We start from the raw sequence: 15840 nt of genomic DNA on the forward strand, positions 1-15840 counted from the left end.
AGCCGCGTCGGCGCCACCCTTTTCGTACTGGATCTTGGTTGTCCGAGTATACCCGTTGAGTCGGATCAGGAAGTCGCAGATCGGTTCGTTGACTTTACGTCTCGCCGAGTAGTAACGAGTGCGGGCGGATTGGTCGAACTGTGAGCAATAATAATCCAGGAACGCCTCGCTGAGTAGTTTCCAACGTCGCTGAGTCTTCTTCGGCAGCTGCCTGTACCAACTCTTCGCCGCGCGTCCCAAGCATAGCGAGAAAGGCTCGCACCAAGCACTTTGGGGCATCCTGGTGCTCTTCATCTCGTAGATGAAACGCTTGAGCCACTGGAGCGACGCGTCAGAGCGGTAGCGCTTTCCTTCGAACTCGGCGATTTTGTCGATCGAGGCGTGGGTTCGGACTTCTAGGTACTGCGTCGAGTCCTCTTCAGCCGCGTCGAAGCTTAAGTTTCGGATGTAGTCCTTCACGGTTTCTTCACGGTCACCTCTCACGTCGATAGCGTCGTCATCTTCCTCATCCGCCTCGTAAGCCTCAGCCTCGTCTGCAGCGTCATACAATTCACGGTAACGACCAACATCCCGCTGTCCACGACTCGGCGCTCGCTGAGTCGGGTTTAGCTTCATTGGAGTCAGCATGTGGGAGTCTTCAAAGTACGGAGTCCCTTGCGTAGCGTAGAACACTTCACGTCTCTTCGTCTCCGGGGTCTTCGGCAAAGGGATCTTGCTTGGGTCTTCGCCGAGTGGTTTGAACTAGGCTACTCGGCTGTACGCCTTCTTCGTTCCACCAGGGGCCTTCTCCAATCCAAACGCCATTCTCAACTTCTTCTTCCATTGCCAGAGCTCAGCTCCGCCACGGGTCAGACTCCAGTTGGACAGGATGAGGCTGTTTGGTCGGCTGTTGCACCGATAGCCCATCGCCTTCAACAGAAACACAGTTTCTTCCACCAACTGATTTATGTTGGCTGCACTCACCGGCTGAGTTAACTCGGGACCCAACATCGGCCACTTCGCCTGCGCCATCGCCACAGGCGCGAACATCATCATCCATTTCGATCTCGTTCTCATCTCCTCGCCGAGTCGAGCCAACACTTTATTGGCGCTCGGCGTATCGGCGTTCCTCGTCGCTTTCAGAATAAGGGGCGGACGGTCCCCTTGAGCAACGCCTTGTTCTTCTTCATCTTCTTCATCGCATGCACCTTCGTCGAGCTCGGCGGATAAGTTGCGCTCGACAGAACGTGGGGCTCCCATGCGTCCCACCTGCAGCGTCAACTCTTCCACCTCGCCAAGTAGCTCGGCGGTATTTTTCGTTTCTCCGAGCTCAGCGGTCTCGGCCTTCTCTTTATACTCTCCTTCACTTGCATCTCTGTTCTCGCTCTCCTGGTCTTGGCCATCCTCGTCAAACTGGACGGTTCGTCCCACCTCCATCGTCATGGCGATGAGTCGTTGATCCGCCGGGTCCGACCCCGCGAGAGGCGATCCTCCAGCCGTCGCTGGGCTTCCGTCGCTCGGAGTTGCTGATCCCTTGGCCAGCTTCACTCTTCTCTTTCTCTTCTCTTAACTTGGTTAGCTGGCACCTATAAAAACAAGCACACACTCCTGTTCCCGGGTCGCGGCACCAGTTGTGGTGTAGTAGAACACACAAATACCGTCAGATGTGGATTCCTTACACAAACCACAACGAATCGCCGAGTTAGGTCGGCGCTTGTATGGCCTGCGCAGAGGGAGGTCCCCTCGCGGTCCGGCCCTTCCGGGACAGACGAGTGGCTCGCTTCCACTCGGTTCCGACTAACCAAGTCAGATCACTTCCGAGGCTCCGCCGAGTTTGGTTCGGCTGAGCTCGTTCACAGCCCTGTGCCCTCCACCAAAGGATGGACGACGGCGCGCGAGCGCTTTTACAGGTCACCGAGCGCAGAGGCTGCTCAGCTAGAAGTGTTGCGGCACCCGGGCTATCCGACGTACCGGCCCGCTGAGTATGCGGGACTTTCTTTCGCGCGTAGCGAGACTTTGTCCTACCCGGACCGACCTAATCTCTTGGCGCTACCAGTCAATACCCTACAAGCTATGCCTCTCGAGTATTGACGGCAGGCATAATCCAGCCCTATGCAGGGACTTACCGGAAAAGTGTACACGTGTCTTGGACTAGGAAAATTCTGCTCTGTTATCTTCTGGGAGCCCTTTCGGCTCCCCCTATTTAATTCTATGCTTCTCATACAAATATCTAATGAAATGTAGTCGTTTCGGATCTCTACCCGACCCTTCAGCTGAGTTCGGGCGACCGTTGAGCTCAGCGGCTATCCGGATAGCATATCCGGACAGATCGCCGAGTACTTACCGTGGTCCCTTGGCTCCTAGGCTCTGGGGTTATCAGACCGAGCCGATTCTTGACCTAAAGTAGGTCGGCATATGGTCGAATCTGGAAATCCCTACACCACAGAAGGGTTAATGCACAGACTACACGATTGAAGAAAGTCCAATACCTATTCACGCTTTCATTATCACATTAGTAGCTGAACATTGCAGCTAAGTACCACTAGAAAACTCAACTTTTGCATCTTAGTTGTCGCTGTCACCGAAGAGGCTTTTCATGACGCCGTCGCCTGAATCCTCGGACTCACCCGCCCCTACATCGCTTGGCTCACTTCCACTGGCCGAGTCATTTCCGCTGCTGCCTTCATAAATATCGTCATCCTTAAAGCCCCAGTCGATTCGGCGTTTGCAGCACCGGCATCTCCGCCGCTATCGACGTATAGAAATTTTTGAATGAAGGGAGATGCGGACCACAGCTTTGAAACGGTAGCTGCGTTCAATCAATTGAAGGCTCAGCTAGAAGCGGACAGGGATGACCTTGCAAGACGTTGCGAACTCATTATCGGATGCTGCATGCGAAAGCGAGAGACGCCGAATTCGCCGGACCCGACATGGCAAAGCTGAAGGTGAAGCCAGGTTTATCCATCTCCAAGAGCGGTTGCGGACCTACCGTACCAGTATTTGAGTGGAAAAGCATATTGCGTCAGTTTCTCTTCATGCCGCCAACTTTATGGCGAAACAAGAGAAAGTTCAAGAAGTGCGAGACGAGGAACCAGGGCTCCCAATTATGGCATTGTTATTTATCGGGAACCCCCCCTCCCCCTTAGCATAAATAATGGCATTGGGCAGCTAGTGTCAATACATACATTATGGCATGTACAGTGATCAAGTAATAAATGAGAGCATAATGAGGAGCGACCAGGGACGGAACCAGCATTAAATCCTGGGGGGGGGAAACGAAAATTTGGGCTTCAATTATCACAACGCAATCCTTCGCTCTGTCATCCTACTAAACGCGTTAATAAGTCCCTTCTTTGTCGATGGAATTTATGAGGTCTTGCTCGATGGCGAGAGAAAGCAAATCCGACCGCATATCGTGAGCAAATGTAGTTCTTAGACGTGATTTACTCTTTTCATTACTGAAAAGACCGCATAGTGCCCGCAGCTGACACGGGTAGGACACACACTAGACATATGAGTCTGTAAAGTGTTGGAAGCTGTCCAAGCAGCTACTTAAAGGTTAAGCACTGGCGAGGCGCAGTGCAAGTCTGTGATTGAATCTATTTTAAAAAAATCTGAAAAAATCTGGGGGGGGGCGTCTTGTATGACGATCCGCCCCTGGAAGCGACTCAACATCATTTTTAATCCCCCCCCCCTGTCACAAAGGCTTGATAAGGAAGCATATGGGGATCGTCATAGAATGGGCGTTTAGTCCGTTTAGTCTCCAATGTACAGGGCTTGGGGTCCTAACTGTAAAGAGAAAGTTCCTTGGAGATACCCTATCGTAAAGACAGTGCTTCAAACGAGAAGCTTCTGAGCCATTCATTTATTCTCCATAAAGAAACGCGAGACCAAGATGCATCCGCGTCACGCGCGCTGAAGCGGAGGCGTTTCTGCGTCGTCTCGAGGGGAAGGAAGGCGCAGAACGCTCCCGCCTGCATGAAGAGCACCGTGCGTATGTCGACGGTACGCGTGACCGCGATGCTGACTTTGGCGACGAAGTTGCGGATGAACAGCTTGTTTCAGCTCCTACGTCAGCAACGAGAGGAAGGCGGCCTGGGATGACAGTGACTTTACGCAAGCCTCTTGCTCCAGCTACGTACCGGAGGAAGGGCGCACTAGTGAGGTATTACAATTTGCTGGCTAGAGCGCCGCAATTGAAAGGAAAAAGGCGCCAATCGCAGCACTGTATGCAGAAAGCTTGCTGCCGATGCTGATTCTGCTGATGAGGATGGGAGTGACAGCGGAGACGAATATTACGCGGAAACGGGAGAAGGCCAAGGAACTGACGACGCTGAGTTTGACACGGCTACAGCGGCAGAGATTACAACACCGAAGAAGGCGGCGAAGTAAAAAAGACCGGCAAAGGCGCCAGGCAAGGCCAAAGCAAAAGGTAAGCGTAAAAGCGCATCATCCAAGAGCCTAAGAGCTGACAAATCTGCGCGGTCAACAAGCCCACACGTTGCTGCTGATGAAGAAGCCGTCAGGTGAGGAGATTATGCGTTTTTGCGTACGATGTGTTTCTCACACTTCATGCTCGTAATTGTTTGTAGCGATGCGTCTGTTGGTGGCGATTTGGACTAACGAGGTGATCAAGAGGGCAACACAGACTGTCTACGAAGCAAGTTTTAAAAAGTTCTCCAACTTTTGCGTCACCGACGGCTACCCCGACCCTAGTACTACACTGAGCACTGCGTAGTGGTTGACGACGCTGATACGCCGACTACGATAACAATCACCATGCTAGCCTCCTTCATTAGAAAGGCCCGCAAGAACTGTGTCAACAATGCCCAACCAGCCGAGGATCTCCCAGAGTATAGCAACACGTCGCCATCTCCGCCATGTGCAACAAACACAACGCAGGCACATCGTGGACCCATGTCGACATCGGAAGGTGCTTCCTCTGCGCAACAGACATCGCCGCTAACGCCACCTCGATCTTCGGCTGCCACATACGCTGTCACATGATGGATATCCAGCATGTGCGATATTTATTTCTGACAGCATGCTGTATATTACTGTTAATTTTTCAAGGTCACTGAATATGGCTACTGTTATTCACGCAACTACGGCTCTCACGACCCCGCCTCCTCTCTATTTCCGTCAAGTTTCCCGTCAAGATGATGCCATCTATGATAGTGGTGCATTGGATTCGGATTACGATGATTCAGACACTGGGTCAGCTGAATGGAACGAGGACACGGATGATTTTGGAGCTGATATGGATGATGAGATCCCAAGCGAGAGCGACACGTAGACGAGTGATGAACTGTCACCAGATGCACCTCAAACTGGTGATTCAACGAGCTCTACACCTGTAGTCGGTGCAGCTTCTACAACAAACCTTCGCGGGGGACAGCGACCTCCACGAAGTAAGGAGAAGGCCGAACGCTGGAAGGACATCATTGACAATTGGCCCATCGTAGTAGGGTCTGATTTGTTTAAGCTAGCACACGATACGGAGGCGTTAAGAAAAATGATGAAGGATGGATGGGACCTTGTCCAGCAGCAACGTTACGGAACATGAACGCTGTGCTTCCTACTAAGAAAGATGGGGTTTTCTATGCGGTGGCAACCGATCGGCTCTACACATCGATATAAAGTTCGCTACAACTTCTTGAGAGGAACGTCTATTCCATTCAAACTAACAAGAAAGGGTTTCCTCCATCGCTGAAGCAGAAAAAGAAAAAGCGCCCGAAAAACATCGCTCGTGGCACAACCCAAATTGTGATGTCAAAGTCTGTTCCGAAGCTTTCCGCTCTTGTTTGGTTCGACAATATTATCGTGTACATGCTGGCGTGTGGAAGTAGTTATGCAATCAGCTCTTGTGGTATGTTATTCAGTTTATTTTTACAGCCTACTACTTTCTAATCATGTACTTTATTTCAATGTAAAGAGCGACGCCTTCCCGGTACCCAAGGACAGAAGGAGACGGTGCTTTGCCCCGCCGCCATGACGACGTACCATCGGTATATGGGCGGGGTAGATGTCCACGACCAACTTCGTCTGCAGCGAGTATCGCTGCAGCTCTCCCTACGCTTTCGGAAGTATTACAAGAGTTTGGCCATGGGCCTTTTCGACATTGCAATCGTCAATTGCTATATTGTGCACCACGAGGCTTGCAAGCGGCGAGACGATCCTCCTGCTGATCACGCCGGTTTCATCGCTCAGTTGCAAGCCCAGCTACCACAAGTGGGGTCGGCCGAATTTGCAGAAACTGTAAGGAAGGTGCTTATTCTGCCGGTTGCTCACATTGCTAACTATTACTGTATGTGCCCAAAGATGTACTCACCTATACCAGTTACACCATTGCATGGCGACGTCCCACCGTCCACCCGCCAGCTTAAGATGGACGACGAGTGGGGAGGTGAAAGGAAATCGAAAGCGGCGTCAACGGTAGTGCAAGGTCTGTACTATACGGAAAACAAGCAGTACACAGCGGCAGGTGACGCGATTCTACTGTCCCGATTGCAGTAAAGGCTCCAAACGGTACGCTGCTATGCTCTATCGCTCCTACTACGGGTATCTAACACGTATAGTGAAGTGTCTACTTGTGTGACAGGGTGCGCAAAGTACATTATCCAAGTAACAACCAGACTTGGCACTAACTTTGGCGCAATGGAAGCGAGCGCCCACAGCCGCGCCACGGCCGCGGTATTCAGCTGAGGGCCCCACCAAAAAAGCGGACGGGAGGACAAGGGGGTCGTGAAGAGGGAGAGAGAGAGCACCAAGAGTAGGAAACAGTGAAACTGCATAGGTAATAGCCCAAATGGCTTGCTTTTAGCAAACAGATGCAATACACAAATATGCTTTCGTAGCCGTTCTGCACGTGACTCCGTCAAAAACGATTCATTCTCAATAAAACAGCCATTTGCACATGCACGATGTCACGTATGGGCTTTACGGCCATGCTGGATATAAAACATGTGGGTCCATAATACGTACGATTGCAGGATCTTGTACAAATATACAGGCATCGATCTTTTTTTTCCTATACAAATTTTACGTTATGACTTTTTAGCATGCTTAATTTCAAGCATGTGAAAAATAGTCTGTGCATTATAGATTTGCTCTCGTTGCTGGGGGGGGGGGGCTAACAATGCACCGCACGCTGCAACCACCCCGTTTCCGTGCAGTGATATAATAAAACTTGTTCCCTAGTTTGTCCGAAATAAAGAGTGAACACTTCGATAATTAACGTTTCCGAATTCATTTCCAATGAAAATGCTGTGGTTTGCAAGAAATCTTTTCATAAATTATGGTAGATTGGTACTTAAGCAATTAAATTATTTATTGCATTCGTGAAGTCGACGAAATAAATATATCTATGATTTCATAAGAAATTATTGACAGAACCATGTCACATTCGGGAGCCCTGCGACTCGCTGGCTGCAAATAACTCGCTAAGCTGAAAAGGTGATTGAGGATTTCGAGAGTAAAAAACCGTGCGAGACGTACGAAGAGTTCAAGGAGTCTGAGAAGCAGCATATGTCTGATGTTCAACCAGCTCAAGAGTAGAGACGTGATTACCCCATGACATAACAATGATGAATTCTACGACATTTTCACCAGTAATTAAATAGTGCTGTCAAACAAATACGTACGAGTTCATACCTGTTCACACCAAATTGTACGCGATCATACCAAATGGTACGAGATACTCAGACTAAAAAGGACGAGCTCATACCAAAAGCTATAAGTTTTAATGACACCTTTTAAAGACAAGTAGTTGGCCGTATGCTGGCCGTCTTTAGGCCCTGGTCTAAGTAAACTTGCTCCGAGAATAGTAGAAGGGATTGGGTTGGATCAGAACGACTTTCAGGTCAGAGTACGTGTATTCTGGATTTGGCTCCGAGACAAGTGTCAGGTCGGGACGAGTTCGCAGTGTTTGAAGCCGGTGTATAAGTACGTGAAATGCAATGCCGTGTATGAAAGCAGAACATTTCCGCTCAACACTCCTCCAGCTCAATGGACTTATACGCAGGACTTAATATCAACCAGAGATACCAGATCAATATTCGAATACCGTATTCGATGATACCTGATATCAATATTCGATGATACGGCGTAGTCAGAAACATCAGGATCACAGATCCCTTAACCAAACAGAGTATTCACTGGTGACACAATACCAGATACTTAAGTTTACGCAGCAACAAATATTTATGTTTGCCGCTCCCAATGCGATTCATCGTGAAACCAACGGACGACTCTAAGCATTAGAAGCTCGCCACTTTTAGCTTTTGGTTTGCAGTTTCCGTTTTTCTCTCGACCTGGCACATTTACGTATGTAGTTTCCGAGAACAGAGGTGATGGAAGACGACTCCTCCTACCGACCGCTTGGAGAGGCAAGTGAGGCATCAGTCGACTCCAGAGAGTCGAATGATAGTGCTTCTGGTATGCCTGCTGGGGTGGACGAGTCCAGCATATCGCTCTCTACCAAGCACGGCCCACAAAATGCTTTCAACCCTGTTTGGAAATACAGTCACTTAATCCACCTATCAACGATCCCGGCTGTCCCGAGAGTCCTTTCACTCACATTTGTATTGTGTGCTGCAAGAACCTTAAAAGCCCAGACCCTGCGTCGCATTGGTGGAAGGCTTTTCTTATGCGCCACCAACGTCGACTAATGCAAGGAAACACATGCTTGCTGCCCATAAAGATCATCCTTTCAGTGTCGAAGCTAAGAAGAAAAAGGTCGCCGGGGTGTCCACCAGGATTGCTGTATACAATAGTGTTGTTACGGGTGCTGCTTTCAGGAAGAAGAAGCAGAGAACTGTTGTTGAGACTATGGCGGTCAGCGAAGAGGAAGTCAGAATTTTGTGTACGAGATGGCTATTGGCTTCTGGTCTCTCGTACACAGCACTCCAAAATGAAGAGTTACTAGTCCTGTTCCGCCGTATTACCAGCATACCGGGACTCACTGTTACTGCTCGCGATACATTTTACAGCTTCGCAGAGGGCGAGCTCGCCCTATTCACAGCATGGGTCATCCGTACAATTACCTCGGAATTCACAGCAGCTCAGTACTGTCCGTTCCTTGCGGTATTACACGATCTTTTTACAAACGCTGCAAATATCAATATCATTGGGATGACTTTGTTTTTTATTAGCTCGGAGTGGCGCTTGGTCAAAATTTCCGTGTTGGCGCTTCCAAACAGAGCGGGACATGGAGCCGCTGCTGTGGCTGACCGGATAAAACAAAGTTTAAGCTCTCGTTACAACATTGATGTATCAATAGCTGCGAGATTTACTGTGAGCGACACAACTGGGTCTGCAAAAAACGTGTCCGACCATTTCGACGGCTCCGATCAGGTGGACAGTCTAATGCACCTAACTAGTCTCTGTTTACTGTATGCACTTAGTCTCAAAGAAAATACGAGAAAAATGGACAGCTTATCGTGACACCTGGAGGCGAATTTCGTGAGGGTCTTCGGATCATGCAGAGCCTGCGAGATTTGGCTACCTTCTTTAGGTTTCCGTCTCGAGCGGCAAAGCTAAATCAAATAAAAGTGGTGTACAGTCTTCCAGATATCAACATATCTGTCGATGCAAAACCAGAGTCGGTATATGCTGTTAAGCTGATGCGGCGTAGTATTTTCCATCACTACACTTTCAGTAAATACTTCAAGTCAGCGCCCGAGAACGAGCAGAGCACCTGGTTAAATTTATCACAGGAAGATTGGACACTCATTTGGAAATGGAGGGAATTACTGACCAGCTTACATACTTTAGACTAAGTGCAAAAAGAAACAGTCTCGAATTCGTACGCGCCACTATTTCGAAAAATGATTTCGCTGTCACTGGAAGCTGAAACACTTGGTTGTCTCGTATATGAGCGCCACATCCTAAAAGCGAATAAATTCTCTCATCGACGCGAGGCAAAACCTGTTTGCACTTTCTCGGTGCAAGGAAAGCGATGCCGAGATCGATTGCGTGGACAGCTTGCTCTGTGTTTTTTTGGTGAATATATTAACGAAGTCAAAGCTCTGCTTCTTGATCCGCGTACAAAACCTAAGGCTGCGTCTATTGTCAAGGACCGCTCTCTACTCGAACAGGCAGAGCGTGGGCTTCAACGCGAGCACGACGAATTGTATCACAAGTTATTTTTCAGTGATTCGACTGAGAAGGAGAGCAAAACAGAAGAAATCGTGCCCACTTCAGCTTTCGCATTTACACGCTACAACTCAAATAGCGCGATCAAGCGCTGTTAGAAGTTGAAGTTCCAGCACAAGTCGCACGTACTGTACAAACGACATCCACGGTGATGTGCTACTAAGGTCTAAAAATTCGTGGAATCAGTGGCGAATTTGCAGGTAAAGTGGCCGTGCCAAAAACAATCGTCTGGTAAGCACTCCTCGCTGCAATTGTATCACGACGTCGACATTCTTGCTTGGTTCGAGGCAAACGAGAGCTTGTTTCCTGGAAAAGCTACCTTAGCTAAAATAAACTTGGGAAAGCCTCTCTCAACCGCAGCACAGGAGCGCTTTTCCAGCGTCAGCAGCTATGTGGTAAACGACCTGCGGACCAGTTTGGATGAAGACCGGACGGAAATGTTGTGTATCATCAAAGTCCAGCTGACCGGAGTGCCGAGCGCACATTAATTACACGTAAGTTCGGGGTAAACATGAAGCGCTTACGCAACCCGATAATTACTACTGTAGTACATCTCAATATTCGGTTACAGTATCATTTTTCTGATATGATACTGATATCGCCATGACACAGTGTCAATACCAGGGGATCTTCAGTCTGGCTTGATTACACCCAGAATCAGAACCCCAGATATCCTGAAAAGGGCCGGTGATATGAAGCCCTGCTCATACGACTTAAGACTTGCTCACACCGGCTAACCCACGCCCCACGATGGAATAGCTCGGCTTCCGATGGCAAGGCTATTTGCATCGAGACGGTAGAAAGGTGCTGATTATTGATTGTTTGCTTCAATTAATGATTGTGAACCCACGAACGAAGCGACGTCCGTCACTATAGAAATGAGAATGATATCATCGCCAAAATAACGAAGCGAGACGGTGTACATCGCCGTACTTGTATTAGCACTGCCTTCTTCTTCACCGCATCTGTACTGCTAAATTAGCTGTTCAGATAGAAGGAAGTGCTTCGACAAGTTGAAGTATTGCCATCTATTTTTACCTCCATATCTCTTGGTGGGGGAGGCGATCATGGTCTGTCGAGGCCATTCCCAGATCCGACTTACACAACAGTTGATAGGAGACCCTTAGAATTTTATAAACCGGGAGCATCGTTGAAATACATCTGGCCCCATGCAAACGATTTCTGTGTCTGGTGAGGCACTGTAGCCGTATCGGATGCAACACTAAAATCAACAAGAAAGTGAAAAGCTGAAGAAAAGTCGAGTAGAGGGCGCAAGGGAAAGAAGAAGAAAGCATTGACAAATGAATTTAAGCCCCGCAAAGCGGTTCGTCTGGACTAATGCGATGGTGGTATGTCTTGACATGCGATTTAAAGATGAGGAGGCTAGGCGTCGTATCGAAAAGGCCGACGCCAACAAGAAACAAGCGTTGGCATGGCAGGTTTTCGCCAACAGACGTTCAGAGAACTGAGCGAGGTGCTCACGAGTGACCAGGTGTGTTGGTGCAATGTGTTTCATATTTATACAGCCTAAATTCTAATCTAGCTCTACGCACAGGTGTCGAGCAAGTACAAGAAGTTAGAGTGTGAGTATCGACAAGACAAATCTGCTCGCAGTGACACTGGCAACAATGGTCGTGAAGACGTTGGGAGATTCTGAACAGCGCTCTCGGCAGCCGAAGTGGAATTGGAGAGACCACATTGGCCGATGCTGTGACGGGGTCACACAGCACTTTGCACAGAGGAAGTGCTGCTGCGCAGGCAAACGGATACCACAACGTTGCCATTAGCTACCCGAGTGAAGGTTAGTCCACGTGTTCCCGGCCTCAAAGGAAACGGTTTGCCACTTAGAAGAGTAGATTTAAGACTGATGTATCTATAAGTAAGATAAGCTTGGGTATAATACAAACTAGAGGTTACCTATAGTGGAGCTAAGTAGTTATGCACTGACTGGCTCCGAGAGCACCTGGTACCGTGTACCAGGTGTCCACAAGAGTGACGGGTCACTCTTTATGTAACATGGGGCACACTGGATTGTACCCCGTTACATCCTCCCCCACTTAAATGAGAATCACCTGATTCTCTAATCACAACTGATTCTCCAATCAGAAGTGAGAGAATTAAAACACCAAAAGGTGAATTCTCACACTGAGCAGCCACGAGACTGGCGCGGCTCTCAGTCACACCCACCGTGACTTGTGCTGCCAAAGCTCACTGGGATTTGCATCCCTATGCTCACAGCTGTGTTGGCCGCAAAGCCTACACTCAGAGCTGCCTTAGCTCCTTTGCTAGCGCGCGTACAGTGCTTTGGCATAGGGTGCGATAGCATCCAAACGTGTGGCATTCGCCCACAGTTCGCACCAGAGGACACGACAGTCTCGCGAACGCGTCCGGAGCATGGTGTATCCCGCGAGGGACGACACCGAGAAGGGCAACATTTTCCCCAGCACTAGAGGGAGCTCTCAGCTCACCTCGGGCCATGCCTTTGGCTCCAGCAAGGATTCATCCTTGCGGGCGGAGCTTATGCCACGCTCTCTTCGCGTCTTGAGCACCATACCAACGGCGCGTAGGTGTCCTTTATCGACACCGTGTACCGTGACGGTACACAACCGTGGTGTAGGTGTCTCCCATCGACACCATGTACCGTACGGTACTAACCTTTGGTGCGGTACGTCCACCACAAGGTTGCCATGTTTGGCGGCAATAGCTTCTGCTGTGCTGTCGCCTGAACAGATTCATGGCCAGTGCTCGCATCATGCACGACGCATGTGCAAGCACAGTGTACAGGTCCATGTGCCCGTACACGAGGTACGCTGTGTACGACACATACCACAGCTACCATAAGTGCTCCGTGCACGTCATGTGTGCCTTGCACGACGAGTTCATTACGTGAACTCCTGGCATGCTGCTCGACAGCAGCCAGTGCCGATGCACGGTACGTGCGCTGACTCACAGCGTCCAGAGCGCATCGGGTCATGGTAATATGCATATCCTTTGCACCTACAGACAACGACGGAGAAATCCGACAGACACAAAAATCCGACTAGTGATTGTGAGCACACCTCTTTCCCATAGTAACTAATTTTGTATTTTTACTTAATCATATCTTTATACAAGAAGGATTTTAGTCCAATTACTTACAAAACAAATGATGAATGGCTGGAGATAAAACACTTCTTGGGCGTCGGTAATTATCAAGTCATTCTGCGCGATGAACCGCGTTGAGCGAAGCTTTACAATGAAGCAAAAGCGCGAGGCCTTGAGGATCGCTAAATGTGGGGTCGTTAAGACCGCCTCCGAAAAGTTTAATATTGCAAGACACACCATACGTCAAAGACGTTAAAAGGTCAGGGACGCAAGGAAATTTTTCCTGGCGTCTCTGACCTTTAAGCATACATGAAGGATATGCGCAGACTTGAGCAAGTAAGTCAATGGGAATGTACTTTTTGTGCTATTGTGGTGTTGAGCTAGCTTTCTTACATTAAAATTACGGAACCGTTGTGGTAGACGCACTGGTGGAACCGCTAAGGAAAAGCGCATCCGTACTATAATGTCTACTATTGCTGCTTGGGAAAAGCTAGAGAAGAAAACGATAATTCGTAGCTTTGAAAAGGCTATCCCGAGGTACATATCCGGAAGTAATCGTCTGAATATAATCCCCTTTTATTTCATTCACATGTTTTTACTGTGCTGTTTTTGTTTTTTGGAGTGCGTTACTAGCCAATCAAATGAAGCGTCGGATCTTTGTGTCGGGCTCTGTGTTTTTTCTTTTACTATGGCTGGATGTTATTCAGTGGTGTCGGATTTCTCCGTCGTTGTCTGTATACCAGTGTCTGTCACAGACACCATGTACCTTGATAATACTCGACCGTGGTGATCATATCTTACCACCATGCCACTGCGGCGTTGGTGTCTGTCATTGACACCGAGTACTCACGGGTACCAACCCATGGTGAGGCAAGCTGCCATCACCACGGTGTCATGCTCGGCGCGGCACCAGTTATGACTGCGTGCGTTGCCTCGACCACCACCTGGTCTGTTGTGTGTGCACTTATGCACCACACTTGGGTTATGGCTCCACGGGCTATTATACCCGGCGCGTTGCGTACATCACGTACCGCAACCGCTTTGTCGGCGGGTGAGACGTTCCGTTCACCCTACTCGACAAGTCGTTCATGACCAGGGGACCAGTGCGTTGATTGCACTAGGTCCGCGATTCCGTGTATGGTTGCTAGCAACCCCAACACTGCAGATTCGCTTAGCGATTCCGAGGCACCTTGCGCCCGTGGCTTCCTTCGCCACTATGTCTTGTTCGGCTAGAGCTACCGCAGCTCTAGCCCGGCTGTTCGCCTCCAGCCTGCAGTCGATGTACATCGACGCATGGCTCCGTAAGGAGCTTGGCCTTACCTCAAGACCAGGGAGGAAAGGTATTTCCGAGCCTCTCCCCAACTTACACTTAAGCCTATTCAGTCTCTCGTGGCTTGTGATAGACACTGGCAGCACGACGGCTACCTGCCTCGTGGAAAGTCAGGGAAGAAAGGTATTTCCGAGCCTCTTTCCCACTTAACCTCGAGACCACTGAGTCTCTCGTGGCTTCTAATAGCCACTGGCAGGTGCGACGGCTCTCCGCCCTGTGCACTGCGTCGGTATGGACGACCGCGTCGGCCGTGTCGACCGAAGGCACTCAGCCTTCGCGTCAGCAGTTTGAGTCTGCGCGACTTGACGTTGAGCGAGTTGCTCACGTCTGGCGAGGCCAAGACAGCCTCGCGCCTCGATCCAACAGCTCTGTGTGCGGAGCTATGCTACCCGCCTTAAGTGTGGAACTCTGTAACCCGCACCGGAAGCGCATACAGCGACTTCCTTATCAGTTATGGTCTGAGTGACCTTGCGTGGAACTTTGTTACCCACGCTCGAAGCACCGAATGTCGGTCTCCTTAAGCAGCTTCGCTGCTTGCGGAACTTGTTACCCGGAATGTGGACCTATGTTACCCACCTGGTGAATGCCCTTCGGCACCACCACTGTCGAAGCGCATACCGCGCGACGAACTTCGGTGTTGGGATCAGCTGACGTGGCAGACCCGCACACACACCGGACAGAGTTGGTGTACACCGACCGAGTCAGAGGAGTCCGGGACCTGGACTCCGAATCACTTGAAGCGACGTCGGCCTGAACAGGGCTCAGACCCGACTTGCGGCGGCTGGCGTGACATGGCACTTTGTTACCCACGTCGTGATGTCTCGTTGACGACATCAGAGGCACTCGAGACCTCGTGTGGCACTGTGTTACCCACACAGAAAGCATGGACAATGCCTTCCTCTTCAGTTATAGTCTGGGCGACTGCGTGTGGTACTGTGTTACCCACACAGGAAGAATAGTCATGCCTTCCTCTTCGGTTATAGTCTGGGCGACTGCGTGTGGTACTGTGTTATCCACACAGGAAGCGCATTCAGCGCCTTCCTCTTCAATTAAGGTCTGTGCGACCGTGTGGTCCTAAGTTACCCACCTGGTTAGCGCTTAAAGGCATAACCACTGTCGAAGCGCGTACGGCACGACGACCTTCGGCGTTGGACGCTGCTGGTGTAGCAGGTCCACACGCCGGGCAAAAGACCCACGCCTGTGGCATTGCCGCAGCGGAGCATGGTCTTGCTGTACGCAGAGCTGTCGGCGCGTTGACAGCTCCGTGACGCTTCTGCGTCCTGACGGTCTGT

The 15840-nt window shown here is 49.9% G+C and overlaps 1 protein-coding gene across 1 annotated transcript; it reads left to right on the forward strand.

The window, feature by feature from the left end:
* Positions 1–3492: 3492 nt before the first annotated feature.
* PITG_00153 (uncharacterized protein) lies at positions 3493–4986 on the forward strand (the record flags this gene model as incomplete). The annotated part of the gene is made up of 4 exons (XM_002908734.1): positions 3493–3500; positions 3860–4144; positions 4334–4411; positions 4779–4986. 4 exons carry the CDS (start codon positions 3493–3495, stop codon positions 4984–4986), a joined length of 579 nt encoding a protein of 192 aa, XP_002908780.1.
* Positions 4987–15840: the final 10854 nt, after the last annotated feature.

Source organism: Phytophthora infestans, genomic scaffold (assembly GCF_000142945.1).
Source record: "Phytophthora infestans T30-4 supercont1.1 genomic scaffold, whole genome shotgun sequence".
Taxonomy (NCBI): domain Eukaryota; phylum Oomycota; class Peronosporomycetes; order Peronosporales; family Peronosporaceae; genus Phytophthora; species Phytophthora infestans.